The sequence below is a fragment of the Colletes gigas genome, unplaced genomic scaffold (genome assembly GCF_013123115.1).
Source record: "Colletes gigas isolate AHSC1104 unplaced genomic scaffold, ASM1312311v1 Colletes_gigas_Sc00012, whole genome shotgun sequence".
In the NCBI taxonomy this organism is placed as follows: Eukaryota; Metazoa; Arthropoda; class Insecta; order Hymenoptera; family Colletidae; genus Colletes; species Colletes gigas.
In genome coordinates this window covers 3,928,483-3,944,039 of record NW_025106641.1, presented here as the reverse complement: position 1 = coordinate 3,944,039, position 15,557 = coordinate 3,928,483, and the positions used below count along the sequence as shown (strand labels likewise).

Sequence of the window (15,557 nt, the reverse complement as noted above, 5' to 3'; positions counted from 1 at the left end):
TACTTTTATTCAAAATAACATTATTGGATTTCATACATAATTTTGTATTTTTTATACAATATGTGTTTTTTCTAAAACCATGTGAAACTTGAATTTATTTGGAATAAATATCATAAGAGGGTATGAAAGATAATACAGTAATAATAAAAGACATGGAAGACATATCATGATTATGAATCTACTGATGGCACTACCAATATCCAACCAACTTCCTTGAGGACTAACACAGTACGCAAGCGGCAATGATAAACAGTCTCCGAATAAAAGTACCGCTAGAAAAATATTTGAAGATCCGTGTACGTGGCATGCGCACCCAATTAGCATTAAAGGAATGCTAATTTTTAGCAATATCAATGAAAACATTGTAAATGGTGAAAAGACTGTTACAAAATGACGAGTCCAAGATGGATCAAACGAACTAATACTTGCCATATTGCCAGTTCCAAAGAAACACAGCAACGTATATAACATCTATAATTAATTGTTTAGGACATATAATATTAATACATTGTTTCGGAAAACGTAGTAGTGAAAAAGGATACAAAGATTACAGCTTTCAATAATTCGTCCACCGTCAGAAGATTTTTAGTCCTTTGGTAACTTTGACTAGAAAACTCATTAGATCGTGGCCAACAAGATAAATGTAGCGCAAGAAATATGAAGAAGAAGGGCTCATATGATGCTGATAATAAAACAAGTGGACAGAAAAGACCCAATATGACTGCTTGCATTCTTTCCTTTGATTCTATAGGATAAGTACAAATGTGCAGTGGCGTTGTCAATAAAATCGCCCATGACATCCAATTTCGACCATCTATAAATTTTAGGTATGTCGCCCCTGTAACGATTAGTCGAAAAATTTCTACTGCTTTCCTGAACTTTGATCGAATTTTTAATGCGACTATTACTGTTACAATGCATATACTGAGAAGTCTGAAAAAAAAAACATTTTAAATTAAATTTATTTTTAAAAAAATATAGTTGTTCAACATCAGTTTCAACTTACACGATATAAACTCTAGGTGATGGTTCTACAACAGGTAATAATGGAAAAACAACTAGAGATAACGCTGTCCAATAAAAATTCCGAGCGTTTTTTGATATTAACTTTTGAATAAAAGCCGTACATAACATTCCTGCACTAAGGGTAGGTCTGTATATTAGTCCCATAAAAATTGTTGTTAATAACAAAATAATTCCTATGACCTCTGCCCAAGGAAATTTATCATTTTTAATTCTTAATTTTACCGAGTACATAATTATACATCGAACAGCAAACCAAAAAGAGATTACAGCCAAAGATGTATAACAAGGTAATCTCAAATTTCTGCACCCTGAAACTATTTTATTTGCATAAAAGTTAGATATACTTTTCCAAACAATTGTATATAGTCACGACATACTGTACCTTTATGCATAATAAATATTGTAACTAGTATACATGCGAATGCAATATCTGCTACTAATAAAATAATGTGATTGATAGCACGACGCTTAGTTCCAGCTATTTTAAAAAATAACAGTATTATCCATCCTAGCCACATTATAGACAAATACATTAAAAACCACGATCTTTGGTATTGCCGGAAGTATGATAATGATTCTTTGGCTATTTTAATTGTATCAACTATGTCATTTAAATTTTCTCTCGAGTTTTTCCCTTCAAGATATTTATCTAATGTAGAAATTTTGTAATCCAATTCCATCTCTCTCCAGTCAGTGAATCTATTGTCTACGCAATTCATTTCACGATTTGCTTTTACTTGATATGTTAACTGTTTTAAATTATTTAATAAAGCGTGATTTATGTATTTAAAACCAGTATCGCTTAAATACTGCCATGGCAAAACACCCTGAAAAAAATGTGTTTGTAGATGTTTGAAAAACAGACCGGTATGTAACTACACCAATATTATATTTATATATACTTCACTATTACTGGGGATAGGAATACCAATTAAAGTTGATATCAATGGTGTAATGTCTACTTGTTCTACGTCTCGACGAGAGTTTGATGCATTAATTCCTGCACCCCAAACAATTAATGGCGTTTCTGTTTCATCTGTGGAACCACTTCCATGCGATCCCCAATCAGTCATTCCATGATCAGTTGTAAAAACGTATGCAGTAGCATTATCACCAAAAAAATTCTCTGTCATTTGTACAACTTCTTCTATTTTATGATCAACATAATTCATGTTATCGACGTATTCTCTGTATTTAAATTTAATTTGAAGCTAATAACATCATAGTTTTATTAACACCATAGGACAGTACTTGTATTAAAAATCTCAATTGATCAATTTTAAATACCTAGAATAGGGTTTGGCAGTATGTCCTGTAGTGTCGCAACCAAGAAGGTGAAGGAAAAAAATTATACGCTCTACATTTTTCATATTTGGAGCATCTTCCCGTAGCCAAGTTAGGTACTTCTCGAATACCCATGAATCTAAGCGCCAAATTTTACCTTGTATTATATCAAAGTCTTGCCATTCGTGAGGATAGCTATCCCCGTGTATGTTTCCTTTTGCATTTACTTTTGGGAAATATCAAATAAAGAATTAAATCTATCGTATGACAATTTTCTGAAATATTCTATTAACTGAAGCTAAATAATGTATTTGTTATACCTTTTGTAAACATGGGTATAATATCAGGGCTTCCCCATGCCCATGAAAGGTGACTTTGATTGAAAACAGAATCAAAATCAACAGGATTTTCTTTCCACCCTTTAAAAATAGCGCTAGGATCTTCGTATAATCCTGCACAAATTGCAACGATACCTGGTCTAGATTCTGTGGGCAATCGTGTATGAGATACACCCCATACACCTTCATATGTCATTACGTGTCTACAATCAAAATCATATTATTATATTTAACAGCAAATTATGAATTTAATCATAACGAAATAATAAGATTATTAAGTTGATTACTTAAGAAATTTTGGCGGTGATTCAATGAAGGTTCTAAATCTTAAACCATCTGCCACGAACAAAACCAATCTCTTTGCCGGTGCATTTTTTAAAACTGGTACATTTGGTAATTCTTGTATAATGGGGGAATGAAAATTCACGTCTAGTACACCCCACAACAACATCAAATGCATTGCGAAGCCCCATATTACAAATGCATAATTAACATTTGTATTATTGTTTTTTTTATCAGGCATTGTTTCAATCAAATATTTAGTTTCTTTTTTCTAATTACTAAACCTGTTAAATTAGCATCTTGAAATACCTGTTTCCAATCGAACAAACTATGTGATTATTAATTTCTTACCATTTCAAGCGCTATTTCAATTATTCTACATTTTGTGTAAATTTCTTACCTATTCGATAATTTTTTATTGAATTTTTAAATTCGTAGAGAAATCATTCAGTTAACAAAGTGATTCTGTAAATATTTGCAGGAGTTTGATATAGTGAAAGACAAAGCTTCGATGTACCATCAATTTAGATTTAATAAGAGGAAATATTTTACTTATGATCTTTCAAAAATTTAAACAATTAACTACAATCGTAAAGATACATATCCATATGTAAATACCATTTCTACGAAATTTTATCAATATGCATGAAGTTGGCTACTATCAAATCATGGTTAAATAACTGATGCTTTGTAACTTTTTAAACGTGAATTTGAATGATATTTAAAAATATATAACAATTTTTGTAAGATAAAATTACGTGTACATACATCAGATTCATTTATACTACAGAAAGTATAATATGTCGTACGAATAGTATATATCATACGATCCTTGTCAGTCATTATGGTCGTCTGCTATACTCTGAAGTAATTTCAGTAGTGAGGTAATGTGGTTTTCAATACAGCATGAAATTGAGTACTTTTCGTCATGACATTCAATGCAAAGACAATCTATATTAATATCGTATTCGTAATATTTAATATATAAATACGAGTAGAATGTAAAACGGAAACGATTGATATGTTTACTAGAAAATCGTCTATAATTGTAACACATTTCAAATGCATTACAATGTTGCTTCATACACATCATAATTTTTAGGTTTCAGCTAGATTAAACGTGGTTCGTTAAGCTGCTGTAAAAATTGAAAGAGAAAATGGTAGTGGGTGTCTTTCCGGCCCTTAAATTGGGAGTATTGTTTGTTAAACAAATCAGTAAACCTTTAGCAAAGTTTCTAGTTAATCAAGCAAAAAATCATCCTGTATTTAGAAACTACATTATCATACCTCCTGCACAATGTAAGTAAAAATGTTTTATCATGATGTAATTGTTAATTATAAATATCAATGCATTGTGTCCACATCTTGTATTGTCATAATTTAATTGCAGTTTATCATTGGGCAGAGGTAAAAACTAAAATGTATATAATGAACCTTGGTAAGCCTACCAAAGTTGCAAAATTGAACGAAGCTATGGCAATAGAGTTAGGAGCAAATTTGATAGGTGAGGTTATTATATTTAGCGTCGCCGGCGGTTGTCTAATATTGGAATACAATCGCCAAGTAGCAAAGGAAACAAAAAAAGAAGAAATACGTCTTGTACAGATAGAAAAGTTTACAAATGACATTGAGAATTTAAATAAAATTACATCTCAACAAGAGGCTGAAATTCAATATCTACTAGAAGCTATTAAATCATTATCTAAACAAACAAAACATAAATTGCCTACCAACCCGATAGTAACAGAGTTAAATGAACAGAAAGAGAAACTTCACACGGATAAAATACTTGGTACAGATATGAATATGGAAACAAATATAGAACAGCGCAATAGAGAAAATGGAAATCAGTCGCTGGTCGAACGTGCTATAATATATTACCAACATGACGTCAAAGCAGATAAACTCAGTTAACTTAAATTATTTTATTAGTAAATACGATAGAGCGGACATAACATTATTAATATTTATAATGCTGCAGTGTACATAAAAAATATTTTCCTTAATACATACAGTGCAAGACTTTGTACATAAGTAAGGGTAAGGACACATGCAGCAATTTTCATATGCTATTATTGAGAATATGCGGTATTCTGTGTTTATTATACATTCTTTACATATATAATCTCTTTTTTAATCATCGATCACCCTCGGAAGTAGATATATAATTTTAGAAAAATTTATTCACATGTACAAATGTTTTTTAGTCATGTCATTTTGAATAACCATCCAAATACCTGTTTATTTTGTTTATAGCTCTGCCAGTCTACTTAAAATATCATCTCAATTGTATTATATATAAAATGTATAATAATAATGGCAATATTAATAATAACAGTAATTGTTTTAATATATATTAGCTAATGCGTGTTTATAGAACAAACTTCCGATTTATTCATCCTCTTAATTTAAATTCATTCCTTCTTTTAACATTTTCTGCAATGTGTGAATTCTTGATTCCAAATTTTCAAGGTCAAGTTCTATAACAAACATTTTTTATTTTGTGAATAAGAATGCAATACTCTTTACTGTTCAGAATACTAACTTGAATCCTTTGTTTTGTTATACTTTTTTATATTTCGACAAGGAGATCTGCGAATTCTAAGTGATTCCATTGAACTGCCTATAAATATCGATACGACAAATCAATATTGATTCGAACAAGATAATAGCTAAAGTGTACAAGTAATTTCATGGAAAAATTTTTACAGTAGAATTTTGTTTTGCAGGATATATTCTAACATTTACGAATACCTGGCGATAAACTAGATTTCGAAGTTTTAACGTGACTAGAAATGGAAGAAGATCGACTTCTGCTTTGTCTACCATTCGAATAATTCGATCTTGTAGAAGAGGAACGGTTATAACGTTTTAACGACGGGCTACCATCTCCAGGTTTTCTGCCAGCAGATTCAGTAAATTCTTTAAGTTTTAACAACAGAGCTGCATTCTCAGCTTTAAGCTTTTGTATTTGTGTTCGAAAAAATGCACGCTCTTTAGCGACATTGTTTTCTAGCGATTTAATCGACCCCAGTAAAACTTTTAAATTCTTTCCTAAATGTAAAAATTACTTGAAAAATTTACGCATAAGAAATTATACATTTGTATAGTTGTACCTCCATTTGTAAGTTTCTGATTCTCTTGAACAAGTCTTTGATTTGTGGTTGTAAGTTGCTCTATGCGTCTTTGTAGATTTTTATTCGCTCCCGTCGATTGTAATTTTTCAATTTCAGCTTGTAATCTTCTAATGGTACATTGTAATATCACTGGGTCAGGTAAACCACAATATTCCAGCGGTAATGGATAATGGATTCTTAAGGGGGGGTTGTTATATTATTAGCAAGTATTTAATTTTTTTCAGAGAAATTTTATTTTTTACAGGTTTTTATTTTGAATACATATATGTGTGTGATAAAGAGATATTTAACAGATTTCTTATGCTACGATTTTACAAAATCTGTTGCGTTATACTTACCTATCAAATTCTACTGTATACGTTAATATAAGGTATCTACGATTGTTTGTTGCGTTACCGAAACTTGAACACGAATTACGTTCAAGCCTACGTGCACGTAACAATTCTAAATCTTCAAATGTGAGAAGGTCCAAGGTAATAGATTCACTCGTCTGCAATTAACTTCTTTTTAAATTTCGTTTACTTTGTTTAAAGATTCGAGTCGTAAATTATACTTTTAACAATCCAGATTGCAGCATAGCCACGAATACATCAAAATGCTTGTAATTTCCAGTTTTGTGAGTTAAGTTCTCAACATCTTGAAAAGTTCATAAAACGTATCGTTAACAGCTCAATATAAACGTATAGAGAAAGATAAAAGTTAAATAACGAAAATTAACATAACCCTAAAATAATATGCATTAATTACGACGGGTAAAAAAGTTAAAGAACGAACATGCAGCGTCGTATGAGGACTGCCAATTCTCGCCAGTATATTTGTCAGTAACGGTCACCTCCAAATTTCGCTGGTATTCCTTAAAAGCAGTGACTTTTATCTTTACAACGTATTCTTTACCACTTTTAAAAACGTAAGTTGTCACTAAAGATGGACCAACTTCATTCATACTTAAAAGTGATCATTAATGCAACGACGAATGCTTGACGGCGAAAGTCTTTAGATGAATCAATAAAAATAATTATCCGATTTGGAAATATAATAAAACAGCTTGATTAGCGCGTTTGCTAAAATTTCACAACGATTTTATGCACAACCGATAGAAGTTCAACGCAAACACGTAATTGACGCGACATAGCAGCGCGGTTGAAGATAGGTTGTGATGCGTAGCTGTCAATGACATCACGATGTGGCATTAGTCGAAGAATGAACTTTATTTATTCTGCGATAAGTAGTTAAAGTGCAAAAATGTGGTCCTTTTTTTCGAGAGACCCTACCAAAGATTTTCCATATGAAATTGGCGAACCAGTGTCTGGTTTGGACGACAAAAGTGTCTGGACATTGCACAAGGCCAAAAAAAAGGTATAACCTGACGCGGTAAAATCTTAAATGATATTTCCCGGCTACGAGTATGCACTCGAATTTTTCTACCTATGGGAAAATTTTTATTTCTATTATCTGTAATACTTTTATGCAGGGTTCAACAGGAGGTGAAGATGTTTCTGTGTTTGTCTTTGAATTTAAAAATGGCAACGAACATCTTTTGGACACAGTTCGCTCTGCGGTGAAAAGATTAAAGACACTCAGGCATCCCAGTATACTCGCATATCTTGATAGTCTCGAGGTATAATTATGATATATCGCATGCAGTTTGATCGGTAGTAGATTTAGTTAAAAATTGTGAATGTTTCTCATGATTTCAGACTGATAAAATGATTTATTTAGCAACAGAACGAGTAGAGCCTTTACACAATCGATTGGCAAAGAAATCTGGCACTAACAAAGAATCTAAAAAAGAGTTATATTTTTCTTGGGGAATATTCCAAATTACAGTATGTATTAAAGCGGAGAAAATAATATTGCGTTTCGTGTAATATACGTATTATATAAAAGACATTTTAACAGAGAGCATTAAACTTCTTAAATAACGATGGTAATTTAAGACATAACAATGTCAATTTATGGGCAGTATTTGTAAACGAGGAAAGTGGAGAGTGGAAACTCGGAGGAGTTGAATATATGACGGCGGTAGATGCTGTTTATAATGTAATACCAGCAACATTTCAAGCATATCATCCTCCAGATGCCAAGGAAAATGTTAAGCCAGCCACTAAATGGTAAATAAGATTTCTGACAAAAAAAAAAAAGAATTGCACGTGTCTGCTTATGTATAATTATTATTTTATATGTGAAATGTATGTAATTTTCTTGGATTATATGTTATTGAAAATGTAATTTCAACAGAAAAATAGTTTCTATGATTTTCGTTCATAGCTATAATTTATTTAACGTATAAAGCATTGACAAAGTAATCGAAGTAAATTTTCTTGCTTGGTAAATAATAAAAGATAGTTATCTTATTTGCAAAGTTACATTACCATATCAGCTTTTCTATATGTAAACATTTAGGTTTATTGTTAACGCTATGAAACTGATGAATAAATAAAAAACAGCTCGGTTGACATGTGGGGACTTGGGTGCCTGATCTGGGAGACATATAATGGTCCACTAAGTTCAAGTATGCAACTTAAAACTATCGACAAAGTATGTTTCCCGTCGCTGTTAAGATTGATATTACACCTGAATTGAACTATAACTTCAAGTTCCTTTTTTCTTTTTTTAGATCCCCAAACAATTACAAGTAGTGTATAAAGAATTGACTAATGGAAGTGCGGATGGAAGACCGAATCCCGCTGATGTGATAGCACGTTGCCGTAGTAATGGGGGATTTTTTAAAAACGAACTCGTAGACGCACTTTTATTCTTAGAAGAAATTCAAATGAAAGAAAGAGGAGAGAAAGGCCGATTTTTCTCGCAACTGGCCGGTCAGTTAGAATCATTTCCAGAGGGTGTCGGCAGATACAAAATTTTGCCACAATTATTGGCTGCTTTCGAGTTCGGCGATGCTGGAAGTGCAGTGTTACCTCCTCTCTTACAGCTTGGACGCCAATTACCAGACGGTGAATATCAACGAAGAGTTGTACCATGCGTGGTGAAGTTATTCGTGTCAAATGATAGAGCAACACGATTAAGATTACTACAGCAATTAGATCGATTTGTTGATCATTTACAGCCCGCAACGGTCAATGAAGCTATCTTTCCACAGGTCATTACAATTACTACTTTCTTTTATCGTATTGAAAAAGCAAAGTTTGAATTTTCTTTATTATTGTTCCACACAGGTAGCTAGAGGTTTTCTAGACACAAATCCCGCGATTAGAGAACAGACGATAAAATCTGTTGTACATTTAGCACCAAAATTAGATTATAATAATCTTAATGTGGAAACATTAAGGTATTTTGCTAAACTTCAGTCGAAAGATGAACACGGCGGTATACGTACTAATACTACAGTTTGTTTAGGAAAAATTGCTCAACATCTTCATCCCCAAATAAGACAAAAGGTATTTTGAATTTAATGTACAGTTTATAAAATAACACGTAACAAATTAAAATCTAAATAACGTGTAATTGTAGGTATTAATTGGAGCGTTTATTCGTGGTACACGGGATATATTTCCACCAGCTAGAACGGCGAGTATCTTGGCATTAGCTGCAACGCAGCAATACTTTCTGCTGCAGGAAGTTGCACATCGTATTTTACCAGCTTTGTGTCCACTTACTACAGATGTAGACAAAGGGGTAAGAGATAACGCGTTTCGAACTATTCGAGGATTTTTATCGAAACTTGAGAGAGTATCGGAAGATCCCGGGCTGCGTGAATCTATGGGTATTTATATACAATTCGAAATTGTTAAATATAAAATATTGCTCCTTAAGAATTATTCACGTATAATTAAATTTAAACAATTTTATTTCAGAGGCAGACGTAAATACAGCGACACCAAGCCTTAGTAATGCAGCAGCAACATGGGCGGGTTGGGCTGTAACGGCAGTTACTGCAAAATTCTATCGTAGTCAATCAGACACGCCTAAATCTTCAAATCCTCATGGCGCATCAAGAATTTTACTGAATAAACCTGCCTCTCTGGGTATTTATAGACTATTGTATTTTTAAATTCTGTTCGATGTTAGATGCTTTTACCCTTAATACCTAATTGGATTACAGAACAAGCTAGTAGTTCCCAAAGTAGCGCTAGTACAACTGCTACAACAAGTAGCGCTACGAGTATGACGTCATTAGATCACGATCATGAACATGACCTACAAAATGCTACAAATACAAATTCAGATTGCGATTGGGATTGTTGGGATGCTGATAATTGGGGCGATATGGAACAACAACCTTCTACCACCTCGGTACTCGGGACAAGCAATGTCTCGCCATCTCCACATTCTGCCAAGGATAATGATCAGTGGACAAGTTTGGAGGAAGAACCGGTTTGTATTAATTAACACTGCATCATTTTTGTTCCATTTTAAAAAGAAACGAAGCATAAACGTTACTTTTAGGAAGAAGAAGCGGCACAAAGTGTAGAAGATAAAAATGAATCGTCCGAGGTAGGTTGGGAAGATTCAGAATTTCAGCCTCTAGATGATTTTCAGCCACTAGAACAATCAGGTATACTTATATTGTTCAAACAAAATTCGTATCATATAATAATATTTAATTACCTAAAATTTATTCTTCGTTATAAGGAAATATTGAAACTACTGGTATGCTTAGTGGAAATAATAAATTGGAAGAAGCCAAAAGGAAACGAGAAGAACGGAAATTAGCAAGACAAAGACAAATGGAAGCGAAAAGAGTGGTAAAATTACGAAGCAGTACTGCTGCCAAAAAATTGTAATTTAAATGTCATAATTCGAGAATTCCATTTATGTACTTGAGGGGAAATTTCAATGATGGATTAAAATGTGATTGATGAAAAACAAGTATTTTTTTTATTAATTGCAGATCTGATATTGAATAAATATTAATTATAAATTGTTTGTTCAACATTGTTTATTACATTATACATTCTTAGAAAATATTATTGTATACAGTAAAATATAATTATATATTATTTTAACAACTTATATAATCAATAGTATATTGTTTCATTTGTAATACTTGGTTAAGAAAATATACATACTTTAAAAAAGTATACAAATATTTACTGTATAATATATTTTAATTATAAAAAGTTTTAATAAAATTTAAGATTATAAACTCTTGCTGTAAAAACGATCAAAGTTTTATTATTTATTTTTCTTTATACCGAGTATACAAATTAAAAAAATCATATTTTAAACAATAAATCTATTTTTATACAAGTTTCGAAACATTTTTTAATGTCATAAATGGGATTGTTCTGTAGTATTTTCATTGTGGAATCTCATGTTGAGGTAATTGGCATTGCTAGGTTCACGTTTAAATCCTAAACTTTCATAAAACGTTATAAGGGAATCTTTACAGTCTAATGACAATTTGTAACACTGTAAATAATGTGCTAGTTCTAATATAATTTTTACTACTAGTTTTCCTAATTGCTTCCCACGGTATTTATTATTTACCACCACATCTTCCAAACGTCCCCTCTGTAATGGATTTCTCATATTAATTATTTTACATACGTATTTAATAAGAAATTGTTTAAAAAGAGCAAACATACGAGGGCACAGTTGTGAATAAATTTCTGTTCCACAACCAATGTTGCGCTTGCTATTACTTTTCCAGTGCTTACATCTTCTATTACAATGATGTAATAACTATTAGTACATTTCATTGTATAAAAACGTCCTATACATTTGTAAATAATGTCAGATATATTTTCATTATTTTATCATTCATATTTTACTTTGAAAATAATTAAATACCAAGGGACTTACTTAGAAATTGTTCTTTACTAATATTTCCAACTTCAGTTAATTGAGCTAATAGTTGAAGGAAATCTATTAAACATTTATAGTACAATTAATTAACAAAGTACATTATCAGCAGCAATTTCTTTCTACAATTGTTTTACCTCTATCATAATCGCCAGATTGTAAAGGTCTAATTAATAGACCTTCAACCTGTGATAAGGATAATCGCTCCAATATACTTGCATTGAACAACTCAGTCTCTGTATCTCCAAAATTGTTTCCCTGATAAAGTATTATAGATGAATGTTAGATAAACTATCGATATTAAAAACTTAATGTAATAAGAAAACTGTAAATTCTTAAATGTCAACAATATGATAACATATTGTCTCTCAAATTGAAAATATTTTCAACTATGAATCGTTTATCGGGCAATTTGAACTATTTTTAATTTATGAAAAAAATGTACAACCTCTACAGAACTCATTGTAATTGCACAGACAGTTTCTAATTAGTATTTCGTACGACAGAATCCTCTTATCTTTTGCTTTCGTTCAGACTTTCGTGCACATCCACTGTAATCAGATTTGGCATAATTGAGTGCGTTGACGGCGACACTAGTAACGAGGAATTTCCTAACGAGTAACTAGTGACGAGGAAGTTCCTCGTTACTAGTGTCGCCGTCAACGCACTCAATTACGCCAAATCTGGCTACACCGCGCAGGAATGACTATGCCGTTTCATTTAATGGTCGAACACTGAACGTGAAATGGTAATCTTTTAAAACTTTCCTATTATGTATAAAATAATCAACTTGTATCATGACAGATAATTTATACAATGCTTACGGCAATTTTATATAATTTAAATTTAATATTCTTTGTTGGATATTTTTTTTTCACTTGACATTCTAGGTTAACTTTGTTTCTAATTTCAATTATTTTGTATCGTATTATTCGAACTGTTAATGTTAACCTTTGTTTCTTATAATTGTCATAATAGGGACAAAATCAGTCGGGTACCGGAGGTTCGGGAGGTGATAAAAAGGATGATAAGGACAAGAAGAAGAAGTATGAACCACCTATTCCAACAAGGGTGGGCAAAAAGAAGCGACGTATAAAAGGACCCGATGCTGCATTAAAATTGCCACAAGTTACACCACATACGCGTTGCAGATTGAAACTTTTAAAATTAGAACGTATAAAAGATTACTTGTTAATGGAGGAAGAATTTATTAGAAACCAAGAACGTCTAAAGCCGCAAGAAGAGAAAAATGAAGAGGAAAGGTCTAAAGTTGATGATTTAAGAGGAACGCCGATGTCCGTTGGAACATTAGAAGAAATCATTGATGATAATCATGCTATAGTTTCTACATCTGTAGGCTCTGAGCATTATGTGTCAATTTTATCGTTCGTGGATAAGGATCAATTGGAACCTGGATGTTCTGTGTTATTGAATCATAAGGTTCATGCAGTTGTTGGGGTTTTGGGTGACGAGACAGATCCTATGGTTACAGTAATGAAACTAGAGAAAGCTCCGCAAGAAACTTATGCTGATATTGGTGGTACGTATACTCTTTACGCAAATTGTTTTTCTTTACATGGTACATTTATCTTTCATAGCAATAAAAACCTTGAAAATTCACTATTTTTCAGGCAATTATAACTTTAACTTGCGGGAGAAATATATTAATACTTGTATTATATGAAACATTTGTGTAATTTATTAAAAGAACAAGTTTTATATTTATCATTGATTAGGTCTTGACACGCAAATTCAAGAAATCAAGGAGTCCGTTGAATTACCTTTAACTCATCCAGAATATTATGAAGAGATGGGTATTAAACCTCCCAAGGGTGTTATACTTTACGGTCCACCAGGAACTGGGAAAACATTATTAGCCAAAGCCGTAGCAAATCAGACTTCTGCAACTTTTCTAAGAGTTGTCGGATCTGAACTCATACAGAAATATTTAGGCGACGGACCAAAACTTGTAAGAGAGTTATTTAGAGTTGCAGAAGAACATGCCCCGTCGATTGTGTTTATAGATGAAATAGACGCTGTAGGCACAAAACGATACGACAGTAACAGCGGCGGAGAACGTGAAATTCAAAGAACTATGCTAGAACTCTTAAATCAACTCGATGGTATGAATAGTATTAATTGTAGATTCATTATCAAATATTTTCAAAATTTTTTAATTAATTTTATTCAATGATTACTTCTTATTTGTTTAGGTTTCGACAGTCGAGGAGATGTTAAAGTAGTTATGGCTACAAACAGAATTGAAACTCTAGATCCAGCATTAATCAGACCAGGTCGCATAGATAGAAAGATAGAATTTCCATTACCAGATGAAAAAACAAAAAGAAGAATTCTCAGCATTCATACTAGCAGAATGACATTAGCACCCGATGTAAATCTGGCAGAATTGATTATGGCTAAAGACGATCTTTCAGGCGCAGATATAAAAGTAAGATTTTATTTAAATAATAATCTTAATGGAAAGAAATTTTTATTAGATACTAGTGAATGCTTTTTATTCACAGGCTATATGTACTGAAGCTGGTTTAATGGCACTGCGTGAACGCCGTATGAAAGTTACCAGTGATGATTTCAAAAAATCTAAAGAAAGTGTTCTGTATCGGAAAAAAGAAGGTTCACCCGAGGGATTATATTTATAAGAATACTGCAATAAATATTCTTTACTTCTGATTCAAGCATAAAATTCTATACATGCTAATAAAAACATACAAAACATTTATATTTTGATTATAGAGTTAATTATCTTCAAATAGCTGTGGAACCTGATTTGGTATTTCTAATATATTTGATTCATTGATATTTAAGTCCCTTATGTATGGTTGAAAATACCCATACAGTGTTTCGATTACTTTTATGGAATGTGCTCTTTGATCATTAATAATATCTGAAAACTGCTTCTGTGTATCATCATTTTTATTTTGAAATTCCATTTCACATATGTGACATGCACCTCTTCTAGTTTTATCAAGAATTTCGCTTATATTTTGTGGATGCTTCATATTGTGCGGCACAGCATTTAATAAACTCTTAAATTTTCCTAAAACAAAAGCAGTTTTGAAAGCTTCTTCGTAACCTATATCAAAACCTTCTTGAAACACAGATTCTGATCCATTATCTATTCCTTCTCTGTAACCACCCTTAAAAAAAAAGCAATCAAGTATTTAAAATAAATCAATGTATACTTATTATTTAAATTGCATGTTGTTTCATCATATAAGCAATACCTTTTCAGCAGCACTTCTAATTCGATTCCAATCTTTACCAGCAATGTTCAAGGATTCCTCAATTCGTGATGTATTTGAGAATTCATCCATATTATTAGAAAATTTTCCAATATTTATATAATTTGTAATGTTTTATTGGAATGTATATTGGAAATATGCAAGAACATAAACTACCAGGTTTTTTATGATAAGCTTTCGATTGTTACGTGGCTGAAATATTAGATGATGTTTATAATAGGTTATCAAGCTAATAAACAGATTATTATGTATTAAATACGAATTACTGCATTCTAATACATTTCTGTACATGCCATTTAAATAAAGTATGTAAAATATCGGTTATATGTATCAGAATTAATCTTCAAAATATGTATTTTATAAAAATTTGTTCATTGGATCGATACCTTGTTCAAAACAATTGTAATACTTAAATAACGTTTCTATTACGCGACTACTAGGTATGATGTGTAAAGTATTAT

General features: G+C 31.7%; 7 protein-coding genes across 11 annotated transcripts; 3 read left to right on the top strand and 4 right to left on the bottom strand.

Moving 5' to 3' along the window:
- Nucleotides 1-25: 25 nt before the first annotated feature.
- On the bottom strand, nt 26-3,835 carry LOC122398703 (GPI ethanolamine phosphate transferase 1-like). 3 transcript variants are annotated; one of them, XM_043398814.1, is made up of 10 exons: nt 3,699-3,835; nt 3,331-3,395; nt 2,936-3,239; nt 2,631-2,851; nt 2,314-2,536; nt 1,929-2,214; nt 1,409-1,853; nt 1,007-1,340; nt 543-933; nt 26-471 (listed from the first exon to the last, which is right to left on the bottom strand). In XM_043398814.1, the coding sequence occupies exons 3-10, from the start codon at nt 3,169-3,171 to the stop codon at nt 52-54; spliced, it is 2,556 nt and encodes an 851-aa protein (XP_043254749.1). In that variant the 5' UTR covers nt 3,172-3,239; nt 3,331-3,395; nt 3,699-3,835; the 3' UTR covers nt 26-51. The 3 variants fall into 3 exon arrangements, with proteins under 3 accessions (XP_043254749.1, XP_043254748.1, XP_043254750.1); XM_043398813.1 differs by lacking the exon at nt 3,699-3,835 and having other exon boundaries at nt 3,331-3,504; XM_043398815.1 differs by lacking the exon at nt 3,699-3,835 and having other exon boundaries at nt 2,314-2,449; nt 3,331-3,504.
- On the top strand, nt 3,601-6,962 carry LOC122398707 (putative OPA3-like protein CG13603). Of its 3 annotated transcripts, none has more exons than XR_006259216.1 (5): nt 3,601-3,814; nt 4,033-4,229; nt 4,321-4,970; nt 5,660-5,845; nt 6,312-6,962. XR_006259216.1 is itself a non-coding variant. In XM_043398819.1 (2 exons), the coding sequence occupies exons 1-2, from the start codon at nt 4,088-4,090 to the stop codon at nt 4,842-4,844; spliced, it is 666 nt and encodes a 221-aa protein (XP_043254754.1). In that variant the 5' UTR covers nt 3,823-4,087; the 3' UTR covers nt 4,845-5,191. The 3 variants fall into 3 exon arrangements, 1 of the variants encoding a protein (XP_043254754.1); XR_006259217.1 differs by lacking the exon at nt 3,601-3,814 and having other exon boundaries at nt 3,823-4,229; nt 6,312-6,540; nt 6,680-6,962; XM_043398819.1 differs by lacking the exons at nt 3,601-3,814; nt 5,660-5,845; nt 6,312-6,962 and having other exon boundaries at nt 3,823-4,229; nt 4,321-5,191.
- On the bottom strand, nt 5,297-7,017 carry LOC122398706 (centrosomal protein CCDC61-like). The gene is made up of 7 exons (XM_043398818.1): nt 6,842-7,017; nt 6,621-6,703; nt 6,406-6,557; nt 6,047-6,243; nt 5,685-5,984; nt 5,476-5,553; nt 5,297-5,410 (listed from the first exon to the last, which is right to left on the bottom strand). The coding sequence occupies exons 1-7, from the start codon at nt 7,008-7,010 to the stop codon at nt 5,334-5,336; spliced, it is 1,056 nt and encodes a 351-aa protein (XP_043254753.1). The 5' UTR covers nt 7,011-7,017; the 3' UTR covers nt 5,297-5,333.
- Nucleotides 7,018-7,040: 23 nt separating this feature from the next.
- On the top strand, nt 7,041-10,852 carry LOC122398705 (N-terminal kinase-like protein). Its single transcript, XM_043398816.1, has 12 exons — nt 7,041-7,423; nt 7,539-7,685; nt 7,765-7,893; nt 7,967-8,178; nt 8,515-8,605; nt 8,685-9,167; nt 9,244-9,465; nt 9,539-9,791; nt 9,883-10,053; nt 10,131-10,402; nt 10,475-10,583; nt 10,661-10,852. The coding sequence occupies exons 1-12, from the start codon at nt 7,310-7,312 to the stop codon at nt 10,810-10,812; spliced, it is 2,355 nt and encodes a 784-aa protein (XP_043254751.1). The 5' UTR covers nt 7,041-7,309; the 3' UTR covers nt 10,813-10,852.
- Nucleotides 10,853-11,299: 447 nt separating this feature from the next.
- Nucleotides 11,300-12,428, bottom strand: LOC122398747 (probable glucosamine 6-phosphate N-acetyltransferase). The gene is made up of 5 exons (XM_043398904.1): nt 12,282-12,428; nt 11,971-12,091; nt 11,834-11,896; nt 11,617-11,744; nt 11,300-11,542 (listed from the first exon to the last, which is right to left on the bottom strand). Exons 1-5 carry the CDS (start codon nt 12,294-12,296, stop codon nt 11,300-11,302), a joined length of 570 nt encoding a protein of 189 aa, XP_043254839.1. The 5' UTR covers nt 12,297-12,428.
- Nucleotides 12,429-12,435: 7 nt separating this feature from the next.
- Nucleotides 12,436-14,499, top strand: LOC122398745 (26S proteasome regulatory subunit 4). The gene is made up of 5 exons (XM_043398901.1): nt 12,436-12,581; nt 12,812-13,373; nt 13,570-13,956; nt 14,047-14,282; nt 14,359-14,499. Exons 1-5 carry the CDS (start codon nt 12,579-12,581, stop codon nt 14,491-14,493), a joined length of 1,323 nt encoding a protein of 440 aa, XP_043254836.1. The 5' UTR covers nt 12,436-12,578; the 3' UTR covers nt 14,494-14,499.
- A 90-nt stretch (nt 14,500-14,589) lies between these two features.
- Nucleotides 14,590-15,530, bottom strand: LOC122398748. The gene is made up of 3 exons (XM_043398906.1): nt 15,483-15,530; nt 15,079-15,288; nt 14,590-14,991 (listed from the first exon to the last, which is right to left on the bottom strand). Exons 2-3 carry the CDS (start codon nt 15,166-15,168, stop codon nt 14,590-14,592), a joined length of 492 nt encoding a protein of 163 aa, XP_043254841.1. The 5' UTR covers nt 15,169-15,288; nt 15,483-15,530.
- Nucleotides 15,531-15,557: the final 27 nt, after the last annotated feature.

Bases quoted from the DNA above. Each gene is read 5' to 3' on its own strand.
- LOC122398745 (XM_043398901.1), top strand. The intron at 13,374-13,569 runs GTACGTATACTC...ATCATTGATTAG, and splicing joins AACTTATGCTGATATTGGTG to GTCTTGACACGCAAATTCAA. The intron at 13,957-14,046 runs GTATGAATAGTA...TTATTTGTTTAG, and splicing joins ACTCTTAAATCAACTCGATG to GTTTCGACAGTCGAGGAGAT.
- LOC122398707 (XM_043398819.1), top strand. From the start codon at position 4,088: ATGGTAGTGGGTGTCTTTCCGGCCCTTAAATTGGGAGTATTGTTTGTT. The intron at 4,230-4,320 runs GTAAGTAAAAAT...ATTTAATTGCAG, and splicing joins TATCATACCTCCTGCACAAT to TTTATCATTGGGCAGAGGTA.
- LOC122398747 (XM_043398904.1), bottom strand. The intron at 11,897-11,970 runs GTAAAACAATTG...AATGTTTAATAG, and splicing joins ATCTGGCGATTATGATAGAG to ATTTCCTTCAACTATTAGCT. The intron at 11,543-11,616 runs GTATGTTTGCTC...AATCCATTACAG, and splicing joins TTATTCACAACTGTGCCCTC to AGGGGACGTTTGGAAGATGT.
- LOC122398705 (XM_043398816.1), top strand. From the start codon at position 7,310: ATGTGGTCCTTTTTTTCGAGAGACCCTACCAAAGATTTTCCATATGAA. The intron at 8,606-8,684 runs GTATGTTTCCCG...TTCTTTTTTTAG, and splicing joins AACTTAAAACTATCGACAAA to ATCCCCAAACAATTACAAGT. The intron at 10,054-10,130 runs GTATTTATAGAC...ATTGGATTACAG, and splicing joins GAATAAACCTGCCTCTCTGG to AACAAGCTAGTAGTTCCCAA.
- LOC122398703 (XM_043398814.1), bottom strand. From the start codon at position 3,171: ATGCCTGATAAAAAAAACAATAATACAAATGTTAATTATGCATTTGTA. The intron at 2,537-2,630 runs GTATAACAAATA...ATTTCCCAAAAG, and splicing joins TATACCCATGTTTACAAAAG to TAAATGCAAAAGGAAACATA. The intron at 2,215-2,313 runs GTATTTAAAATT...ATTTAAATACAG, and splicing joins ACTGCCAAACCCTATTCTAG to AGAATACGTCGATAACATGA.
- LOC122398748 (XM_043398906.1), bottom strand. From the start codon at position 15,168: ATGGATGAATTCTCAAATACATCACGAATTGAGGAATCCTTGAACATT. The intron at 14,992-15,078 runs GTATTGCTTATA...TTTTTTTTTAAG, and splicing joins TTAGAAGTGCTGCTGAAAAG to GGTGGTTACAGAGAAGGAAT.
- LOC122398706 (XM_043398818.1), bottom strand. From the start codon at position 7,010: ATGAATGAAGTTGGTCCATCTTTAGTGACAACTTACGTTTTTAAAAGT. The intron at 5,554-5,684 runs GTATTCGTAAAT...CGATATTTATAG, and splicing joins GAAATCTAGTTTATCGCCAG to GCAGTTCAATGGAATCACTT. The intron at 5,411-5,475 runs GTTAGTATTCTG...TGTTTGTTATAG, and splicing joins TAACAAAACAAAGGATTCAA to AACTTGACCTTGAAAATTTG.